Raw genomic sequence first — 17,464 nt, forward strand, 5'->3', positions numbered from 1 at the left:
GCTACACTATGCTTGTCTGTCCTCTTCTGCAGTACTGCTGCCCAGTGTGGTATCTGCATCTGATAGGCTTAATGGAGGACATTAAAAAAGTTCAAATAACAGCAGCTCATTTGGCATTACTGCAAAATAGGGAAGAGAGTTTCACAGATATTATACACGAATTGGGGTGGCAGTCATTAAGACAAAGGCGTTTTTGGCTGCGGCAGGATCTCTGCATAAAGTCTGAATCAAATTCTCCTCCAAATGCAAAAATATTTTGATGGTGCCTACCTACATATGGAGAACTTTCCATCATAATGAAATAAGAGAAATGAGAGCTCACATGGAAATATTTGCGTGTTTATTTTTCCTGTGAGTTGAGAGAGAGAGGAGAATGATAGAGAAATAGCTTGACGGTGGTTTGATGAACCTTCTGCCAGGCACTTAATTGTGAACTGCAGAGTAATGATGTTGGTAACTGCCCACAGAAAAAAGTACTTGGTTTGCTGTTATACTTTCAGAAAATGAGCAGAAGCTCAGAAAAAGAACCTGCTGCACCTGGTCCAATGACTACACACACAGCCATATTATCATGCAGGCTCCTATGTATGGATTTTCTATTTTGGGCAAAATCCCAGGTAAGTTCATTGTTTCATCAGTGGCAGTAGGGGTGACAACTGATGAAGTCATGGCCAACTACTTCCAGCCACAGCAGGTAGTAATATCCTCCTGTCACCCCTCCCCCACTTGGGCCTGTAACACCTAGTTTTGTTTACATATGATTACAAGGGTGTGACCCTCCGGGATTTACATATTACTCATGTCTTCTTAATAACTATAATAATCAGTAGTTCTGCATTCAGGCCAACTCAGTCACAATAGTAAAAATCAAACATCAGGCAAGGAATTTCTTTATAGCTCATATAATGTGTTTCAAAATTTACTCATCAGATACTCTGGAATGATTGCTACATGTAGATATAGTGTTTCCAGTTGTATGTGGAAAAAAAAAAATCACAGGTTACTACTAGTCTCTCATTTTCAGAAAAGGGGAAGTGGTTTAGTATCTTATAGTGTTACAAATTTCCAAATACTTGGAAGAGATTGTTTGAGAAGTAGTTTCATTGATTCTACATAAAAGTCCAGTAAATGGGCATACATTGCAAAATTGTTCTCTGTACACTTTATATAATCATAAAATATGCCAAGTATTTGAAAACTTTCTTCTTTATTCATAGTGCCAAATGACAAAATGAACTTAAGTGTAGACTAAAAGCACAGGGTGATGAGGCAATTATGTTTAGTTTTTGTTTAAGTGTAGAGACTACAAGCATATACTCACAGCACTGTCCAATGACTCATTTTCCCTTATTAACTGATGAGAAGATTTCAAGGTGTAAGTTTCCAGTCCCATTTCTGTAAGGGCATGAAGCAAATAGCTCTCCAAAGCTATGTGCAACACAGGTGCTGTAAATGGATACACAGAGACACAAGCTGCCTGTTGTAACTTCAAGGGTTCTCTTGATGCTATCATTGGGAAATGATAAAGAAAACCTTCTTGTTGTGTAGCAACAAAACAAACCACACTTCCAAGATTTTTGTAATAAGGTGACCGCATTGGGTGGTTTGTTGATATTTTCTTATTTGCTGTAAATGCATAGAGAATTCACAGAATTAGTGACCACACCAACAGAGTGCAACAATAGGACAACAGTGACATAAAATAAAACTGTAAAAATTACAATGTAAAATACTGATACTATAAATCACACATTAATGTGACTGCCTATCAAAAGGCTGAATAACCACCTTTTGCAGTACAGACCACAGCATGACATGTAGAAAGAGTGGCAATGAGGTTCTGGAAGGTATCAATAGGGCTGGGGAGCCATGCTGACTCTAATACAATGGCTAGCTGCACTAGGGTTCTCAGTTGAGGATACATAGTGCGAACAACATGATCAAGGTGGTCCCGCAGATTCCTGAGTTTAAAATACAGAGAATTTTACAGCCAGGAGAGTATGCTCTTTGAACCACACACGTACACTGTGAGCTGTGTGAAATATTGCAGCATGCTGCTGGTAGGTGCCATCGTGCTGTGGGAAAACAAACTGCCTGTAGGGGCGGAGATGGTCCCCAGAGATAGCTGCATACTTGTGTTGATCCGCTGTGCCTTCCAGAAAGACAAGATTACCCAAGGAATGCCCTCCAGCCTGGACCCTTCCGACGATTGTTGCAGGGTGTTTGCTTTCAGACATTTCATCCTGTACACACCAACGGCCATCTGTTTGACGGAGCATAAAATGTGATTCATCTGAAAAATTCACCTGTCGCCCAGTGGATACTCAGTTGCAATACTAGTGTGCAAATTCTACCGTTCATCACTAATGAACAGGAGTCAGCATGGCTGTGTGAACTAGATGCTTGCTGTGGAGGCCTATATGCAGTAACATTCACTGAAAGGTCATTGAGAAGACACTGTTGGTAGCCAATACAGCATTAGTGACCTGTGGCGCACCATAGTTGCCTCAGTGCCAATTTTCAAGAGTGCCATTTTGCCATGCATGGTGTACTTCAACCACAGCAACACACAAACAGTTTGCAAACTTTGCCACTTTGGAAATTCTTCCGCCCTCAGCCCAAAAGCCAATGATCATGCCCTTTTGGACATCACATTCTCCATTTCTGCATTATGACAATGACTGCACTGTTTGCAGTATGGTTCAAATGGCTCTGAGCACTATGGGACTCAACTGCTGAGGTCATTAGTCCCCTAGTACTTAGAACTAGTTAAACCTAACTAACCTAAGGACATCACAAACATCCATGCCCGAGGCAGGATTCGAACTTGCGACCGTAGCGGTCTCGCGGTTCTACATCTACATTTATACTCCGCAAGCCACCCAACGGTGTGTGGCGGAGGGCACTTTACGTGCCACTGTCATTACCTCCCTTTCCTGTTCCAGTCGCGTATGGTTCGCGGGAAGAACGACTGTCTGAAAGCCTCCGTGCGCGCTCTAATCTCTCTAATTTTACATTCGTGATCTCCTCGGGAGGTATAAGTAGGGGGAAGCAATATATTCGATACCTCATCCAGAAACGCACCCTCTCGAAACCTGGCGAGCAAGCTACACCGCGATGCAGAGCGCCTCTCTTGCAGAGTCTGCCACTTGAGTTTATTAAACATCTCCGTAACGCTATCACGGTTACCAAATAACCCTGTGACGAAACGTGCCACTCTTCTTTGGATCTTCTCTATCTCCTCCGTCAGACCGATCTGGTACGGATCCCACACTGATGAGCAATACTCAAGTATAGGTCGAACGAGTGTTTTGTAAGCCACCTCCTTTGTTGATGGACTACATTTTCTAAGCACTCTCCCAATGAATCTCAACCTGGTACCCGCCTTACCAACAATTAATTTTATATGATCATTCCACTTCAAATCGTTCCGCACGCATACTCCCAGATATTTTACAGAAGTAACTGCTACCAGTGTTTGTTCCGCTATCATATAATCATACAATAAAGGATCCTTCTTTCTATGTATTCGCAATACATTACATTTGTCTATGTTAAGGGTCAGTTGCCACTCCCTGCACCAAGTGCCTATTCGCTGCAGATCTTCCTGCATTTCGCTACAATTTTCTAATGCTGCAACTTCTCTGTATACTACAGCATCATCCGCGAAAAGCCGCATGGAACTTCCGACTTCCAGACTGCAGCGCCTTTAACCGCACGGCCACTTCGGCCGGCTGTTTGCAGTATGTCTCCCTGCAACAACACTTTATATACTCTCCACTGTTAGTGCTGCCACCTTGCTGTCTGTGACTGGTTTTGCACATTGACATCGAACATAGGTGGTGGTCACATTAATGTCATTAATGTGACTGGACCGTGTGTGTGTGTATAACACTACTGAATCTGCAGTTCAGTATTTCTGTAAAGGTGGTGCTTAGGTTGTGCTCTCCTCACCTTCATAATTTAATACTAAAAACTGTTTTAAATAGTTTGTCTGAATATGAAACACTATACTGTGAGGTATTCATACAAAAATAAAGAGTTTACAGATATGTAAGAAATATAGTCAGTCACCAGCCCCCTTTTGCATGGTATACTGGTAGAAGGCATTACAGGGAATGATTCAGTGTATCGTGCTACACATAGCCTAAAAATAATACATTGAATAGAAAAAACAGCTGGGACAATACAAACATTATCTCACTTGATGAAAGAGTGATCTGTCATTTTCAGAACTTTATGGGATTACAATTCTTGTAAGCATTTCAGCCTGGTACAGCTGAACACAAATCATAAAACTGAGTAACTCACTGAGGTCATACAACTGTAATAGAAAGGAAGACAGAAGGTCAAAGTAGTAGGGACACAATAAGATAACACTGCTGACAAACCTAAAGAAATGGACAGGATTGTGAAACTGCTGAACATCTTGTACACACAGCTATATATATGGATAAGATGAATCATGATCTCATACACATCCATTTTTTGAGGAAGTGGCAAACGTATTGGGTATGAGATGTCAGCCGAGTATCACTGTCAATGTTGATAGATCAAGAAAGGCATTTCTCATCCAGAACATTTGTTATAGATTTCACAGTATATTTAACATGTGCCAGACAGAGCAAAAGGTTGTGTTTTCTTAGTATGGTAATAACGATACAGCATTAGAAAAAGAAACAAGATAAATTACATCTCTAGATGCTATAGCATCATCATGATAGCATCTAGAGATGTAATTTATCTTGTTTCTTTGTCTAATGATGTATCGTTATTACCATACCAAGAAAACCTTTTCTGGTAATCTGCTGATTAGACTGCCACACATTTTTTGCAAGAACAAAGTAGAGACGTGTTCTTATACATGTAACTAGTTCTTTGGGGACAAACATTCATCATAAAACACTGGAAAAATGATGTTTTGATCAGTCCTATATATAAAAGAAAAACTGTGAAAGGTGTAATGTGTCACATGGGTCAGACTGGTACAACTAGTCGATATCACTAACATGAAACACAATTGATGACATAATTGGCCCTGTATATTTCACACGTAATGTAGCTTACAACTGATTCTGTTTCCTGATGCTAATCAATCATAATATTTATTTGTGCTCATTACTCCATTACAGATTAGTCATATATTTATGCAAAAATTGTTGCAGTTATATTTGTTTTACACCACTTTGTATGTTTTATCTATGTTGCAATAATTATGATAAATAATAATTTTATTACGAGACACTGTTTCATTTAAGTTTTTGACAGACTGATAGCTTTTATTCCAGGAGTCATTGTCACTATCTAGCTAATCATCATAGTAATAGACTCACTAATGAGTAATTTTCTTTGTATTCCATGAGAATCACCAACCTTTATGGGTTCACAAGTGGCTGAGACCAATCTTGGAACCACATTTTGTGCTACAGTGAGGGTATGTCCTGCCATGCCTGCCAGGGATTGCTGCAGATTGTTTGTATGAGGTTTCCTTGTCCTTAAAATTTTTTAAAAGTTTTGACATTGCTGATTAGATCACTAGAAAAAAAATCCACTTGGTGTCTGTAATTCACATTTATTTGTGTATTTCAAGATTAAGTCATCATCAGAACATCGAAGAAGAAAGGGGGACTTCTTCGTACACAGTAATTTGTCATGTGTGAGCTAACTGCTCCAGAGCACTAATTCTTTTCTAACAATCTAATCAGCAGTGCTACAAGTTGTAAAAAATTTCATTAGACAATGGTTGCAATCTTCCTAAGCGACTTCATGTAGCACCTACAAAAATCCCTTGCTCTTTCCTACAGTATTGCTTGTCCGAGCTTTGTCTTTGTCATCACTGTTTGAAGTTTTGTGAGCCACTGAAACAGTCCAATGCTATGTCAGATGATCAGAGGCATTGGTTGCACTATCTCTGGTGTCAGTTTGACATCATTTAAAGTGACTTCAGAATGTCTTTGTATCGTTTCCGTTATCCCCCTTGCTTTCATTGTCCGTGTTTGAGTTGTGAATAGTATTCTGGCAATTTACCAACACATCAAAGTTGCTGTTTGATGATGTTAGACTCCATCCTACATCTACATCTACATCCATACTCCGCAAGCCACCAGACGGTGTGTGGCGGAGGGTACCTTGAGTACCTCTATCGGTTCTCCCCTCTATTCCAGTCTCATATTGTTCGTAGAAAGAAGGATTGTCGGTATGCTTCTGTGTGGGCTCTAATCTCTCTGATTTTATCCTCATGGTCTCTTCGCGAGATATACGTAGGAGGGAGCAATATACTGGTTGACTCTTCGGTGAAGGTATGTTCTCGAAACTTCAACAAAAGCTCGTACCGAGCTACTGAGTGTCTCTCCTGCAGAGTCTTCCACTGGAGTTTATCTATCATCTCTGTAACGCTTTTGCGATTACTAAATGATCCTGTAATGAAGCACGCTGCTCTCCGTTGGATCTTCTCTATCTCTTCTATCAACCCTATCTGGTACAGATCCCACACTGCCAAGCAGTATTCAAGCAGTGGGCGAACAAGCGTACTGTAACCTACTTCCTTTGTTTTCGGATTGCATTTCCTTAGGATTCTTCCTGGCAACATTTGTTTCTTCTGGGACACTGATTTTGATACACTGGTCTTGCCATTTCACTTTCAGTACTCTCCTGAACCATCACTTATGATATTTCTCAAGGAGCTTCAGGCGTCTTCTACAGGTGATAAAGGCCTCACTTCCATACGTAAGAGTTGGTATAATGATGGTTTCATAGACAAAGAGTTTAGTCTGAGTGTTGAGGTCATGGTTGTCAAAGAATCTGTCCTGCAGACAGCCAAAAGCTGTACTAGTACAGCTTCTGTGATATCAGATTTCAGCGTCAATATTTGTGTTTCGAGAGATGACTGCTAAGATAAGGAAAGTGATCAATATTTGGCAGGATTTCACAACTGAGGGTTTTTTTTGTTGTTGGTATTTGATGAAGTTTGATGGAAAATTTGTGTATTCCTCATGCTGAAGCCTAAGTCAATCTTCATGTTCACTTACTGATATACATTTGTGATAAATGTGGATACAGATGCAGAGTATGCCTCAAAATGCCAAAATGCAAGTTTACCTGAAAATGCAATTTCAAATCAAAAGTTAACCGGATGAATTATTTTGTCAGAGGAAGTTTGAAATGGCTTTATTTTCTGCACATAAATATTGAAAGTAACCAATTTTTGGGTATTAGTACTGCATGACATTTTGTCAAGCCAAGTTTGAAAGACAATGTGCACAAGAATGTGTTTGAAAAATAAAGAGTGCATTACTGCATAACACCACAACTTAGCAGTGCACCAGTAAGATACACTCTGATGTCAAATCAACTGAGAGTTGGTGAATGATTTCTATAAGATACACACTGTGTATGGCAACAGAGGACTCTGCTATGGGCCCTACCATCTTACAACAAATAAATGCGTATGTTTGTCTGTTAGTTTAAATCCGTTATGAGTGGACACTTTCACATCACAGTTCTAGGTGGTGGGAGGTTTGAACTATGGTTGTCTTACTTTAGAGATCCAGTCTGAACTGCATCATTTACGATGCTACCAACTGCAACCAGCAATTGCGCAGTACCTGTTACCAAATGCTTTGTGCACTTCACTTTGCTTTGTGTTGTCTGTTGCTCTTTGTTTCCTGTTCTTATTTTGAAAATGGGTAAAGAGAATAATCCTAGTCCATCATGGGATTCAAATAAGTTTATCACAACACCAGAAGGGTTTTTATTGATCCCTACGACATTGTGTCAGTTCTGCTTTTGCAGAAATTCAGAACATGTGTGTAGGCTGCCTGCCAAGGAGAGGTGTGACCTGTTCCTCGACACTGTTCCTGCTTGTCCAGTGATCAAAGTTCTCACTTGTTTATGCTTACAGCCAACTGGTATGTTATATAGTGTCTGCACTACAAGAATAAAAAAACTAAACTTTGTTATCAAACAGAGTGAGAAGAGAAAGATAATAACAAGAAATACCTTAAACCAGAGAAACACTCTGTTCACTGGTAAGAAACTGTTTTTGCTTCTCAACAGAGGCAATAATTTATTGAAAGCTTAAATAGAGCCAAAAGGAGAAAACAAGTAAAGGCCATTTTGGTGAGAAAAACAAAGTTTTTGCAAGAGGCAAGATTCAACTCAAAAACATTCTTACAGAGAATAAAAATTATTTATTCTCAATTACTATTATTTTATCTCCAAGCATTTTTCCCCTCATTTCTATCTTCAGGCAACATATTAAATTTATGTCTAATCATTTACACAGACAAAAATAGAAGCTAATTTTGCCCAAAATAGATGCTAATTTTACCAAAAATAGGTGCTAATATTGTCAAACCTAATTGCTACATTTTCAGGCCCCTACATCAAATACATTCAAGTGTTGTAGGCTTCTGTAGGAAAACTTTTTATTTGCCAAGCTTGCAAGGAAGGATACAGTTAAATAGCCTATTCACAACTGAAGCATACAAAAGGTTACAGGCCATTATTTAGTATACAAAGAATTCTTTGTATTATAAATATTGGCTGTAGCCTTCTGTATACTTTCAGATCTGAAGATGGCCATTTTACTGGTCAAAACAAGTACCTGGCATATTCTTCCTTGTGATTGTGTCAAACAAAGGTTTTTCCATAGAAGACTACAACACTATATTTAAAGATGGCCCCTGCAACACTGACAATGTCAGGTAATTAAAATATATTCAAAATTTCTTGAAGGGCTTCCTCTGAGTTAGACAAAACATTACCATCTGCATATTGGATTTGTATGACACAGATTATTATTACTTTGATCAAAGTTCTCAGTCTGCTAAGGTTGAAAATCCCACCACCTGTACTAAAAAATACTATTTTAACTCCTGATGGTAGTTTTCCTTCAACAAGTTTCAACAAATATTGAAAATAAAGTAGGAGCAATCACACATCCTCACTTTTTTTTTATTTTATTTTGAAAGCTTCTCTGGGTCCATTGTAATTGTCAAGTATGGTGCTGGTCATGTTGTGCAGTAGGCAAAGTATTTGTATCCATTTTGGGGAGCATCCAAATGAGGTCAGGAGCATCTAAAGAGAACTGTTGTTAACAGAGTCAGATGTCTTAACAAGATCTGTAAAAGCCATATAGGGGAAGAGATTTTGTTGTCTTGATTTCTCTTGCATTTGTCAAGTGCTAAATATCACACCAACTGTGCCTCAGTTTGGCTTAAAAGCACCCTGTGGTTCTCGCAGGGCATCTTCAGCGAGGGGCATCAAGTGGTTGGATAAAATCTGGGAAAGAATTTTCCCAGTAGTTGAAAGTAGAGATAGCCCATGGTAGATGACAAAGTCAGCTTTACCCCCTTTTTGAATATGGTTACAGTCAATGCACCTCATAAGTCAGCAGGAAATGTTTCAGTATCTCATGTCTTGGGTATATGGATGTGTATATGTTGAGTAAGCTTGGAGGCATCCTTTCTTATAGAACTCTGAAGGGACCTCATCTATACTAGCTGCTTTGTTGTTCTTCAGCTGATGACTAGCCTCTTCAACTTCCTGGTGAGAAGGAACATCGATGAGACAATACTGACTGGACCTTTCAGGAATTATGTTTAACATATTTTTCTCTCTGTACATGTCCCTGTTTAGAAGTTCTTGAAAATGCTTCTGCCAATCACAGTTGATGGAGCAACTGTCTTTGAAAAGTCTAGTTCCGTCTTTGGATTGTAAGAGATTTATGCATTGGGTGGTCAGACCATAGATAGTCTTCATAGCACTGAAAAAAGTGTGGATTGTTACTATCCGTTAGTTTCTGCATTTTGAGTGATTTTGTTTCTCACCATTAATTCTTAAAGGGACTGAATTGTTCTTTGAACTGCAGCTGTGAATGCTACAAATTGTTGTTTCTTGGGGGCTGAGTTGGGATCATTCTGCTTGGCAATGTGAGCTTGCCTATTTCAATCTATGAGGCTTTGAATTTCGGTTTCATTTCCATCAAACCAGTCCTGGTGTCTTTTCTGAGTGTAGCCAACTGTCTCTTTAGAAGTTAAGAGAACTACTGACTGGAATGTCAAAAAATGTTGTCCAATATCCTGGGGCCATTCACATGGAGGTATTTTGGTGAGGATTTGATGAAATTACGTTAGCAATTGCTTGTCTTTAAGCCATTCAGTGTTCAGTTTCTTCCTTGGTTATTTTCTCTGTCTGCTTCATTTTGGAGAGACATGCAGGGACATTATGGACCATATCAGCTTCTGATCAGTGCAACAATTATAACCATTGGTCAAAGCTCTTGTGACCAGTAAATGGCACTGGTCACGGGTGCAAACAATCACTTAGTCTGTCGTATGCGAATACTTCAATCTGAGGTGTTGCAAGGATCATTTGAATTCGTCTTTTTTGCAGAAGAGAGTATTTGTAATGATGAGTTCATGTTCCAAGCATTTAGATAACAATAGAATTCTGATGGAATTGCCCTTACCTACTTCATCTTTTCCCATGATACCAGGCCACAATGTACTGTACTTACTAACCCTGGCACTGAAATTTCCTAAAAGTATGATTTTACATGACTGGTTATTCATAAACAGTGTGTTGAGTTGTGAATAAAATTACTCATTGTGATCATCATTGGATGTGTGAGGTGGAGCATAAGTGCTAAATATGACTGATGATTTTTAATGGGTTTACGACAGCAAGTCATGAGCCTTTAACTGATTCCGATGGAAGTATTTCAAGGAGATCAACGAGTTCATTTTTTATGGCAAATACAACTTTGTGTTTATGAGGTTCATTTCTATCCCATCCTTTCCAGAAGAGTGTGTAGTGCCATCATTTCCCTGAGCTGCTTTTTGTCTGCCTGTCTAGTTTCACTCAGGATATCAACATCTATGTTTAATCTTGTCATCTCACAAGATGTAATTGCTGTTCCTGTTGTTATGCATCAGAGTACAACAGTTCCAGGTTGCAAAGATTAAATTTATTAGTTTGCTTTAATCACATGTGTTGTAGCCCTTGGATGCAGTGACATTCTCAGATGGGTTATAGGCTGACTATGTTTAAGGTCCATTTTACAGCACTTCCCCATCCAGGGTGAGCAGGGTGAATCCTAAAGAGGACTCCTTAGTGTGGAGTGTAACATGTGAACTGTTCTACAGCCTGTCTTAGAACAGGAGTGGTGATCATACACCTGACGTCTATGTGCCAACTTGTCATTAAGGGCTCCAAGACCACACAATCTGGCTTCTGTCACAACTTCCTGACCATTGTAGAGCTCGGTTTTATGCATTTGGATAATAGTTGTTAGGTCCAATGGATGACACCTGTGTGTGGATTCGTTTTACATGGGTATACTATTGTGCATCAGCAATCACACGATCCTTGGCAATGATAGTGTCTGGCTCCAGTGCCATAGAAACTAGGATGACTCAAGGCTCCATCACTTTTTCAGCCTTCTTCCACCTTCCCAGTCACTGAAGCAGTGACTCACTAACTCTTATGCCTTGTTCGGCATTGAGAAATTTAGGAAGCTACTGAATATGAGACAGACGCTTCTGGATTTAATCCCTTTCTTAGATTATGTAGGATTACCTCTTTCACCTTCTTCGCCATACCAGAATCCATCTCTCCTGCCATTGAGGTCTTTGTGTAACCCTCCGAAGGGGTCCACAGATGGTACTATTACTAGATGAGGCAAGGTTTTTAATGAAGTGTTACTCCTCCCACTGCAACTTTCTCAACTGGGCTTGGGAGTGGACAGTATACTTAGTAAACTATGAACAGACTGTATAGCTTAGTGAATATATCAGAAAGTTGAACTGAATAAATTAGAAAGTTGAAACTGTTCCCTTTTCACAATATACCATCATCACCATCACAAAATAGATTATCTGTCCTATTCCCATTTAACAATTCCTCTCTGTCTGGGAGATCCCACATTGCATCTTCCTGAAGAGATTTAAACTACTGATAATTTTCATCCATACTTAGCAAATGTTTGAACCATTTATTTTTATGTTCATTAATTTTCGCTCCTACAGAACAGATGTGTAGTTCATTTCTGATATCTTCATTTCTTATGCAATATCTTTTGGAGAATTTCTTAGCTGTGCATAGGAATTTCATATCTGTTGTTTTGATCTGGTATTCATCTCTGCATTTTATCATCCACATCTTGTTCAGCATTCTTGCCAGTGGACATCAACATGGATGGACATAAGCCAGTATCGGTCTCATGGCAGGGTCATGTGGCAGGCTGTCATAGGGGGTGCACATGAAGCATTGGATGGACAGAACCGATGACCCATGTGTTTATTTGCCAGCGGCGATGTGCCGGGCCTGTCAGTTCTTATTCTGACATTGACCTAGTTGATAGCCTTCACATTGCACTATGCTTTTGGTTCTGCTTGCTAGTTGTTCAGTCACTTGCATCAGACTCCCTGTTCCCCATAGACTGATCTGTACACCAAGTTTGTTTTCCTCTCTTGCTCTTCCAGGGCCAGTTCCTTGTCTTCTGAGTCAAGACACTGCTGGCTAGAGTAGTTACACATGTGCCAACAGGACAGTTTCATAGTGTTGACAAACCTGGGCAGATACAAAAGTGGCGATGGAGGATGCTACTATGCATGTAACACTTTTCTTTTTTCGTAGTGTTAATTTGTGGTCACTATGGACCTGACATTTATGTAATGCAGTCAAGAACAGCTGTACCTACAGAAGCCACAACTGGAGCAGCATCAAATGCAGCAGGCACAGCTGCAGCAGCTGCTCATACAGAATTTGGGTGATCTGCTGTCACATGGCGCTGGTGGAAAGTCAGACAGCTGCAGATGAGTCAGTTTCGATGAGTCTTCAGAAAGGTGTGACATTAACAGCACCAGTTCTTGCCATACTATAGAAAATTTGTGTTGTTGATCTAGTGGATAAGGCTGCCTTGTTACTGTCCAGCAGTGCAAGGTTGTGAAATCTGAAAACCCTCCACTGAGCCCAAGAAACTTAACTTTGAGGAACTCTGACAGTTACTCGTGCAGTATTCTGGCCATCAAATGTATGTGGTGGTGGCACAGTTGCAGTTTAACCAGCACTACAAATATGAGCCTGGATCACCACCCTGCCAGGTCTCTTGCACAAGTGTTGGTTTGCATGTCCCCAGTGAGCTACCTCATGTGCCAACTTAGGTATGTGATTGTCCATTTAGCACCAGATCCGGAGATCCAAACTAAGGCATTTTCCTTGTCTGACCCTGACTCACAGCGAGCTTGGCAGGTACAAGTAAGTCAAGGAGTTGCGATCCCCACACATGATGTTTCTCAGTGTCACTCTCCTTTTGCTTCTGTTTCCACTCAATGGGCAAGTCTGTTGTCCCGCCCTGATTGTCATGTGGTGCATATTTGACAGGACTGCCCATATGTAGATGCCATGTGTGGAACCTACCAAATAGTAGGCCATTTGGAATCAGTTCGTGGCAGTTGGCAAGCCACAGGAAGGTTGGGTCAGATGTCCCAGTGTTTTTCTTGGACTCAGAGGCTGTCACTGATACCCCACAAGCATCATCCCAGCATACGTTGGTTGGCAATGTGTGACCAATTGAGTTTCAGCAAAGGTCCACCTGGTTAACTTAGGCACGTACAGGCTCTTGCACTGTCCTGCATTGCAATGGTCACTACGACAAGATGTATCTTCTAGAAAACAGTGTATTCCATTGAGTGGGTAATCCTCCATCTCAGCACATTATAAAAATGTGGATTGATAGATCACATTGCTAGTGGTTAATTCATCACATGCGCAAAATATTTTTGAGTTACACCCAATTTTCGTTTTTTGTTTCCAGATTGTTAACAAAGTCTATTTAGTGCCCCACTTGGTCTTCTTTCAAGATTTGGACTCTTTACTTGAGTCGTATGGCCAGCTGTTTGGTAACACCTTGGGTCAGGCAGAAAATGTTGAGAACATTGTCTCCCTTGAGCCATCAGCAATTCCTAAATTTAACACCCCACCCCATCCCCTTTGCCATGTTTGACGAGGTTAAGGGTAAGTTGCAGTGCTGGCAGGCATTCCTGTTTCTCCTATTTCATCTAGTCAGCTCTTTGGTGGTGATTCAGAAGCCAAATGGTACCACGCACCCTTGCGGCGATTTTAAATAGAGGGTCAAAATGTGCTATTTGTATCACCTCCCATATCTGGAAGAGTTGTTGGTGAAGTTGCCTATGGAATAGTGTTTATCACACATTGAGGTATATCTGTAGTTGGCAATGGACTATGCTTCTCAGTGTTTTTAGTGCTCAACGCCCCCTTTGACTTTACAAGTTTAATTGCTTCTCCATTGGAATTTAATCAACCACAGGAATTTATAAAAGATATTTGGGGCATTTGATTAAGTTTCAAAGGAGAGACCTTCTCCTGCCACAACTGGACAATGAAATAATTTGACGGTGAAAGTTGAAAATTTGTGCTGGACCGGGACTCAAACCCGGATCTCCTACTTAATGCGAACGGTTGCCTTAACCAACTTGGTCATCCGGATAGAGCTCCTGTTCAGCCAAAATTCTCAACTTGTCACACACTAGTAGAGTCCACTGTCCATTCTCCTACTTGCTTGCAGCAAGTCATGTATCCTCACAAGAGGCACAGACCCTGTTGTGCACTTGTACTGAAGTTGTCAAGGTAGTCACGCATACAGATATACTGTACATATGTGTGATGTCTGTCCTGTTGGGCTTGTCCAATGATGTACATGTTGAAATAATTACAGAAAAGAATGAGATCCACACAAAAGTAGCCCAGAAAATCACTCATTGTACCGAAAATGGGGCCTATTAAAGAACTAATTAGAAATCACCTTACAATCCAATGTGGAACAGAAGTCCAGATCTAATTTTCTGAATATTTGCAAAGAATTTATGCATGCAGAAATGTGCACTGCGATATAGTAAGTCTCAGAAGTATCATACAGCAAATTTGTGAAGTTAAAGGTTATCGTACAGGAAACAAGTATAAGAAGTTACATAAATGACCCCCTCCCACTCCGTCCCACCACCCACACAAATAATACTTTCATACGCAGATACACAGTGGAAAACTTGCATGCGCGCGTGCGCCCACACACACACACACACACACACACACACACACACACACACACACTCTCTCTCTCTCTCTCTCTCTCTCTCTCTCTCTCTCTCTCTCACACACACACACACACACACACACACACACACACACACACACACACACACACACACACACACCTTCATTTTGTGGTACGTACACTCTTCTCTCTCTCTCTCTCTCTCTCTCACCTTCATTTTGTGATACTTATGTACATTGCATTTTGTGATGGTTGTGAAGTTATTCCTTCACACTTATATTTTATTTATTACTCATATCTATGTTATGTTTGGGGAAGGTGGGGGAAAATTGAAAGAGTAATCGAAAACAACTCACATTTTTGGTTTTGGAGGGGTTTAGCTTGTCTGAGGTACATTGGCTTCACCACTAAACAACGAAATTCTTCAGGACCAACAAGTACACCCATATTTGAATCTCCAGCTTCTGGTGAATACAGCTGAAGTTGTAGCAGATTTGTAACACTAGTTTCCTCAGAAGGGCCCTGAAACACCATAGAAATAAATGCAAGTCAAATACAACTTTGAATAATAGGTGTTATGCGTTTCAAAATTTCATTGTCAGACTGAAGCTGTGGAATGAAGTGTACAATAAATTAATGATAGAAAATAAACATTAGAGTGTATCTAAGTATTGCAATATACAGAGATTTCAAATAGTATTGTACTTACATAAAAATCAAACTTTAGTACAAAGCTCATGAAAGTGAGCACATAGACCGAATAAAATACAAATCTCATTGCATGTACACATATTTGACAGTGCAGTGTATTCAAATACAATCAGTGCCAAACTGAGTGTAGTGACTGAACTATCAAAGAGGTAAACAAAGGCCAGTAGTTGGTGTTAACATTGACCACAGAAAGCAAGTCAAAGAGTGACTCTACACACTGCAATTAAGTACATGTCAGCACCTCATGAACGAATTTGACAAAAATATTTATGCTGTTTTTATGAAAGAGAATCTCATACTAACAGCACGAAAAGTGCATCATTACGTAACATTGTAAGAAATCTAGAATGAAATTTTCACTCTACAGCGGAGTGTGCGCTGATATGGAACTTTGGAAGGTAGGAGACGAGGTACTCGCAGAAGTAAAGCTGTGAGGACGGGGCGTGAGTCGTGCTTGGGTAGCTCAGTGGTAGAGCACTTTCCCACGAAAGGCAAAGGTCCCGAGTTCGAGTCTCGGCCCGGCACACAGTTTTCATCTGCCAGGAAGTTTCATTGTAAGAAATGTCACAGAGGTAGTCTTTAGTCAATAATGAAAACAGGGGACAATTGTGACTAATAACTGGTATGGTACAACATAAACATAACACAGATATGAGTAATAAATAAAATATAAGTGTGATGGAATAACTTCACAAACATCACAAAATACAATGTACATAGGTATCACAAAATGCAGTCAAATTACAATAGACGAATTTGTAATAAATGACATAACAGAATCATTTATGTGAGCCCATATTGGTGGCAATAACTTGAAATGAAAGAACTATTACATGATAAAAGGTTACGTTGTTTTCCCTTTTTTTTTAATATGTACTCTTTAACGAGAAAGAAGAGGTAGTGGGAGAATACAAGGTCTACCTGTCAGGAGTCAAAGCAGGAATAGCACAATGGGGTGTAGGGCTTTACATCAGGAAAGAAATGGAACCCAGCGTAGTTGCAATAAGGTATGTAAACGAACGACTGATGTGGATAGATCTGACAGTGTCTACCAAGAAAATTAGGATTGTGTCAGTATATTCGCATTGTGAAGGGACAGATCAAGATAAGATGGATAGTTTTTATGAGGCACTCAGTGATGTAGTTGTTAGAGTAAAGGACAAGGACAGTATTCTGCTCATGGGTGATTTTAACGCCAGGATTGGAAATCGAACAGAAGGGTATGAAAAGGTTATGGGTAAATTTGGAGAGGATATGGAGGCCAACAGGAACGGGAAACAACTCTTGGATTTCTGTGCCAGTATGGGCTTAGTAATCACAAACTCCTTTTTTAAACATAAGAACATTCACCGGTATACTTGGGAAGGCAGGGGAACCAGATCTGTCATTGACTATATAATAACAGATCAGGAATTCAGGAAGACTGTGAGGACACACGTGTATTCAGGGGATTCTTTGATGACACTGATCATTATTTAATCTGCAGTGAAATTGGGATTGTGAGGCCGAAAGTGCAGGAGGTCAGGTCCATATGTAGGAGGATAAGAGTGAGAAACTTCAGGATAAGGAAATCAGGCACAAGTACATAACAGCGATCTCAGAAAGGTACCAGTTAGTTGAGTGTAGTCAATTACAGTCATTGGAAAAGGAATGGACAAGGTACAGGGACACAGTACT

General features: G+C 40.0%; 1 protein-coding gene across 1 annotated transcript in view; it reads right to left on the bottom strand.

Moving 5' to 3' along the window:
* Nucleotides 1–17,464, bottom strand: part of LOC126470607 (Hermansky-Pudlak syndrome 3 protein-like) — a 172,789-nt gene that overhangs the window by 91,216 nt on the left and 64,109 nt on the right. Inside the window, exons 6-7 of the mRNA XM_050098560.1 lie at nt 15,433–15,598; nt 1,322–1,626 (exon numbers count right to left, since the gene is read on the bottom strand). Coding sequence (XP_049954517.1) covers nt 1,322–1,626; nt 15,433–15,598 — 471 coding nt within the window. The remainder of the gene's footprint in view (nt 1–1,321; nt 1,627–15,432; nt 15,599–17,464) is intronic.

The sequence above is a fragment of the Schistocerca serialis genome, chromosome 3 (assembly GCF_023864345.2).
Source record: "Schistocerca serialis cubense isolate TAMUIC-IGC-003099 chromosome 3, iqSchSeri2.2, whole genome shotgun sequence".
NCBI classification, from domain to species: domain Eukaryota; kingdom Metazoa; phylum Arthropoda; class Insecta; order Orthoptera; family Acrididae; genus Schistocerca; species Schistocerca serialis.